Source organism: Mytilus edulis, chromosome 6 (assembly GCF_963676685.1).
Source record: "Mytilus edulis chromosome 6, xbMytEdul2.2, whole genome shotgun sequence".
In the NCBI taxonomy this organism is placed as follows: Eukaryota; Metazoa; Mollusca; class Bivalvia; order Mytilida; family Mytilidae; genus Mytilus; species Mytilus edulis.
In genome coordinates this window covers 67496828-67503357 of record NC_092349.1, presented here as the reverse complement: position 1 = coordinate 67503357, position 6530 = coordinate 67496828, and the positions used below count along the sequence as shown (strand labels likewise).

The following is a 6530-nucleotide window of genomic DNA, read 5'->3' as shown; positions in this document are numbered from 1 at the left end:
ACACCTATTTTTATATCCTAACTTTAGGACCAAATTTAGGACGTATCTTATTTTAGGAGACTTTCGTTAACCCGTCTTAGGACTAAGACATGTCCTAAGACCATCCCAAGACATATCTTAGTTCTAGGACAGGTTCGTTGACACGGCCCCAGATTCACACATGATGACCGATATGCTCTGATTGTCGTTACTACATTCCTGTCATCTGTCCTCGAATGTGACATACCGATTTAGATGTATCACTTACTTTTTGTACTTTCGTGTATTAGGATCAGAATCTGCTCATCCTTCATGAACAACTAGTATCACTCCAAGTTTATTAGTTAGATTTATATTGCTCAGTCCCTAGAGCTCAATGTTGTGTTTTGTATGTTTGACAATTAGCCGTTTTTCTGGGTTTTCTTTACCATGTGATTTTCAGTTTGTTTCTATCTACAAATGGAAGTTTGCTGGCTATACAGCCCTTGCACGGGTTCTATCTAATGAGTTTGAATATCGATCCCTTTGGTATCTTTTAACTCCATTTTACAAACTTTTGTGTGATAAGAGACTTGACAAAGGTTATTGCAGAGAGAAAAAAGCACTTTCATTGCATATCGCAGTAGAATGATTTCCTGAAATGTAGAAGGTATATTGAGCTTTATATAGATTACGGTCAAATAAAACAAAAATTATTACGTATTCGGTATGCATATGACACTATCCAAAAACCCGTATCTTTCTTTGAACTGTGTATTTTCAAGGAACACTTAACACCTAACCTGGCTTGTTTGTTGTTAATCTCGTAACGTTATAGCTCATCTTCACGCCTTGAAGAGCGACATCACTAATTGGTTGAACGTTGCGGAATATCTGTATCACAGATAATAGATACATGTATAAGAGCATGTGGTACTGTTGCAAATGAGACAACTCTCCATCCAAGTCACAATTTGTAAAAGTCAACCATAATAGGTCAATGTACGATCCTCAACACGGAGCCTTGGCTCACACCGAACAGCAATCTCTAAAGGGCCCCAACATGACTAGTTTGAAAAAACGAGAAACGAAAAAAAAACCAAATGAACCACACTAACAAACGACAACAACTGAAGACAATTACAGATATGTTCCAATTGTCGTTAACACAATCCAGTCCTCTTTTTTCTACTGTGATATCACCGCTTGCGACTTATCATTTTGTACTTGCTTTACCAACATGTCGAGTACCGCATGTGAAGAAAAAACTGCTACCCATTCAGAGTACCTCAGGTCACTCCCGGTTTTCAGTGGACTTTGAGTTTTGAAGGTTTCGAACTCCTTAGTATCTTTCGTCTCTTTAATTAGAATTTAGCTCAAACATAAACCACTGGACCGGCAAAAACATTAAACTGTCACCAATGAAATTATGAAAATTGAAAAAAATGAAATTTCAAGGCGTGTGGACATTCATTTTTTGTATCTATTTTTTTAGAGTCTAATATACAGTTCAGGTTTTATTCATACATGAAGCAGTCGTATGGTGACCCCCAAATTAACTGATTAATCTGAGTCATTTGGTCTGGTAAAAAGTGGTCTCATCGGCAATCATATACCATGGCTCTAGGTCATAAAACTTTACTCAGTACTCTGAGTACAAAATAAGTGCTCGAAACACAAAATCCAGTATTTTGATTGGTTGATTCTTGAGTCGGAGTACAACAATTGAGCATGCTCGAAAGTTTTATGACCGCAAGACCATTATCTTCTTATTTTTATACTTTAAATTCGAGTTTTTTTAGCTATTCTAACTGATTTGATCGATATATATGCTTATTACAAGTGAAATCAAGCTTAAATAAACCTTTTAAATATAATCTGCCTTACATGCATGTAGTCCAATGCAGAAGATCTTGTATATGTTTTAATTAATAGCCTGCAACATTCCGAGTTGTCTTGACAATGTTTTGTTCGTTCTTTGTGTGTCTTTTTCTGTCTGATGCAAGATCTAGATAATTGCGTAGTAGCTTTTTATGTTTTTGCATGTAGGTGTTGGTTATTATGTAAATTCTATTTCGTTCATTGCTTTTTTATTAAATAAATCAGGCTTTTGGTTTTCCGAAATGAATTTGTCATTTCGAAGCCTTTAATAGCTGACTATACGATATGGACTTTACTCATTGTTAAAGGCCGTACGGTGACCAATATGAGTTTTATGACCTTTGATTCAGGTGGATAGCTGTCTCATTGAAAATCATTCACCAACTTCGTATTCTAATATTCTAGTTTATCACTATATTTTCTTTCTTGATTTAAAAGCTGAAATAGTATCCGTTGGTCCTTGAGCATTAAACTTTCATCATTTCATATTAACCATTTTTAAATTAAAAAATAAAAATAAAATAAGGTTGTACTTGCTAACAAGCACGGTGTTTATTTTAAATAAAATCGTTTATATGATGATTAATAAAAAAAACAATGTTTCGGTCACAACTTTTGGGACTAACTCAAAAAAAAAGAAGAAGAAAAAAACAGATTATGAGATTTTATATTTCAAACTTGTAAATAGATATATAAAACACATTCTAATTCATTTGGATAAGTTTTTTTAAATTATGCATAGTTACTTTAATAATGCCGGCTTGTAAAACAGAATAAAATAAAAATTATAACCAAGAGCACTAAAAGTACTTCTGAAAACCAGTTTATTTACTAAAAACAACTATTTCTGTAAAAAACATATAAAATAAATTAATCATTTTAATTTTTATGCATTTGACAGCTGAAGTACAAAATAATAACAATAAAAATGAAATAATTTAACAAGTTCTTTGTTTGTCCCGATGCCGCGAGACAATATTCGATATAGGTGTTTTTCTTTATTTCTTTTCGATCAGTGCGTTTTTTTTGCGCATATATATCATACGCGGTTGCTTAATCTTTGTAAAACAATGTCCAATAACTGTCAAATTGAGCAAGTAATGGGGAAAAACTAAATTACTTCAACAATTGATTAATTATACAATCAGTAATGTTTGTTTGCTTGATTGCTTCAAGACAAAGAAAATTACCGTTAAATATAAAATAGAAATAAAAACTTATCATTTTCAATAAGGAATCACGATACCAAAGATGGTCTCTAAATCCGAAGAGTTAGGCGCTATGTTTCTTTTTAGCGATGAGCCTGAAGATTATCAAAAAAGTAGATGGCCGTTTGTAAATTACATGAAGAAGAAATTGAAAGTTGGTATTTGGGATAAAGAAAAGAAACGGCAAGCACTTGTTCAGAAAAGTGGTCACTATCGTGTTAAGTACAGCGGTATTAAAAACAGAAGAACTCGTTTCCTACAAGACTTATATGTAACACTAATTGACTTAAAATGGCGATATGCTATTGCTATACTTTTTAATGTATATTTAGCTTCATATTTCATGTTTGCTGTTTTCTGGTATTGGTTGATGCATAACCATGGTGATTTCGATCATGTGAACGATCCGGACTGGAAGTCGTGTGTAGATGGCGTTCACGATTTTGGAAACGCTTTCTTGTTCTCTATAGAAACACAGACAACTATAGGATACGGGTTTGCCTACCCTAACACGGACTGTGAAGGGACCCTTTTATTAACTTTTCTACAAGTAACTGTTGGGATATTTTTAGAAAACATTCTGCTTGGGTTCATGTTCATGAAGTTTGCCCAGCCCAAGAGACGTGGGAAGACATTGATGTTCAGCAAGCATGCTTGCGTAAACCACGAAGATGGCGTCCTTTGTTTACAAGTGAGTATTTATAGTAGAAATGTAGCTTCTTGTATTAACAAAAATAATTCAGAGTGAAATTGGTTAAAAAAGACAAAAAAAATCTCAGAATTGATGATTAAACAAAGAAAATTACGTTTAATATGAATACACTTGTGAATATAGTAAAACTGTACCATTTTTTGAATTGAAGTTGTTTAAATACAAAACTGGGTTGAATGAATTATGAAATTAATTACGAGCATGGAACTTAAGACAAGGGAACTCTTTAACTGCTTATATATACTCTACTCCAAACATTTAAAGGAAGATGGTTTTACATTTTTCCTACATTTGTATTTGACTAAATTGATCAAAGCGCCATATTTCAGTGATGTATATATTTAATACCATTCTTGTGCTTGAAAGTGGAATGTGTCAAAATCTGTACCTTATCTTCCTAGAACAATAAAAAATATATATGAAAAATTATTGATTGACAAGTTAGTAGCAGTAAGACCTGACTATCTATTCTTTTTTAATATGCTTTTGCAACATGTGCATGTTTTATTATCTATCAAATTATATTGCTATCGGACTTCTTTGTTCTGAAAACCAATACCATTAGTAATTTACGGGTGCTTCTGGTGAATTGTGCGATAAATATCGAACTCGTTCTTCTCTTTATCTTCACTGTCCGTTTATTTCACATAATAAAAAACTATTTGTTAACCTGTTCATTTGTTAAAACTTTAGCTGATATTATTGCAACTAAGTGCGTTTAACAATCACAAGCCATGAATCATTTGCACAAAAAGAAAGCCGGAATATAACAAATTGTAATATGTTTTGGTATAATAAATAGTAAGTTATCTCCCTTTCTACATAGAATGTTATATATTCTGATTTAACTGATAATTTTATTACAAATTCATCAGCTTTCGAGTCGTTCATCAGATACATTATTGGCATAGATCACAGGTATAAAACAAATCAAGCAGTTTATAACCAGACAAATTCAGACAACATGAAAATACTATCGCCGGGGTTAAATATAAGCAATAAGATAAACACTACATTAAAATAAATAGAATAATTAAAAGTAAAAAAACAAAAAAAAATTAAATGTATACATGCATAATTATTTCATGTTTTTATCTTTTTTAAATCTTAAACTTTCTTTAATTTTACAGGTACGGATTGGTGACATGAGACAAAGCCATTTAGTAGATGCAAAAGTGCACGGTGTATTAGTGAAGAAACGAGTTACAGAAGAGGGGAAGACTTATCCTTTGTATCTCCATAGTCTAGAGTTCGAGGCCAACGACATGGGCGACAAAATTGTTCTCATGTGGCCAATGGTTCTTAGTCATAAAATTACCGAAAGTAGTCCCTTATGGAACATTCGTCCTTCAGACTTGACAAATGAAAAGTATGAAATTATAATTTATGCAGAGGGAACATTAGAATCAACTGGAGAATATTGTCAAGCAAGATCATCATATTTGCCATGTGAACTTCTCTGGGGTCATCGTTTTGATCGCATAGAACAATTCGATGCTGGTAATGGGAGATGGGAAGTTGACTTTTCTGGATTCAATGATGTAGTTTATAATAGTAACATTCGTCACAGTGCTAAAGAACTTAACGATTTCAAATTTAGAACCAAAGGCAAACAAGAAAAACCACCTCGTCCTCCATCGCCTCTCAAATCAGTAACATACGATTTACCGCCAGAATATCCCGCCGTTCTTCCGCCGTCCGAACATGAAAACGTTGATTACCACAGACCATTATCAGGATTTGCCGTGTTACATAGACTTTCTAACCCTGAAACAGACGCAAGCTCTGAAGCAACAGATGATACTGTAATAGAACGAGATCTCGGAGAAGGTGGTACTGTAGACGAACGAGATCTTGGAGAAGGTGGCACTGTTGAAACACACAGTAGTGACGAAGAATCATATGGTGATGCTGAAGAAACTTGTAAATCTATAGACATAAATCTACAAGATGCAGTTGAATGATATTTTTAAAAAGTTATTATAATAAAAACTTACATTTTGTACTTAACATGTTCAGTACTTTTTTACCTACATACTTAGTTTAAACCGGAAATCATTCTTAGATAGAAAATAATACATCGTACATTCTGTCTATAGTAACACCCGTTTTAATTTAGACCATTATAGATTACAGAAGAAGTGGTATGAATGCCAATGAGACAACTCTCCATCCAAGAAATAATTTATAATATTAAACCATTATAGGTCAAGGAGGTTTTTATTCAAGAATCATTATCATAATTTACTCTGACTAGCATGTTGATTCCATACAGGCATTATGTACACAAAAATGGAGTATGAATCAATTTGAACTTCAAATCTTTCACATAATGCGGAATTTTTCTTCTTGCTCATAATTGAATAGCATGATTATGGTGGCAGTAAAACGACGAAAATTTACTTAAAATCTGATGTTCACTAGTTGTCGTTTGTTGATGAGGTTCATAAGTGTTTCTCATTTCTCGTTTTTTTTTTTTTATAGATTAGACAGCTGGTTTTCCCGTTTGAATGGTTTTACACTAGTAATTTTGTGGGCCCTTTATAGCTTGTGATTTGGTTTGAGCCAAGGCTCCGTGTTGAATCCCGTACATTGACCTATAATGGTTTACTTTCATAAATTGTTACTTGGATGGAGAGTTGTCTCATTGGCAATCATTCCACATCTTCCTATATCTCTCAAGAATTGCTTGGCATTGTAATGTACATTATAAAATTAAAAAAACACAGACATTTTGAATGGCTCGTATAAAAATAGTTTGAGCTATGATT

The 6530-nt window shown here is 33.1% G+C and overlaps 1 protein-coding gene across 1 annotated transcript; it reads left to right on the top strand.

The window, feature by feature from the left end:
- The first annotated feature begins 2699 nt into the window (after positions 1-2699).
- On the top strand, positions 2700-5754 carry LOC139528212 (G protein-activated inward rectifier potassium channel 4-like). Its single transcript, XM_071324093.1, has 2 exons — positions 2700-3738; positions 4890-5754. The coding sequence occupies exons 1-2, from the start codon at positions 3091-3093 to the stop codon at positions 5721-5723; spliced, it is 1482 nt and encodes a 493-aa protein (XP_071180194.1). The 5' UTR covers positions 2700-3090; the 3' UTR covers positions 5724-5754.
- Positions 5755-6530: the final 776 nt, after the last annotated feature.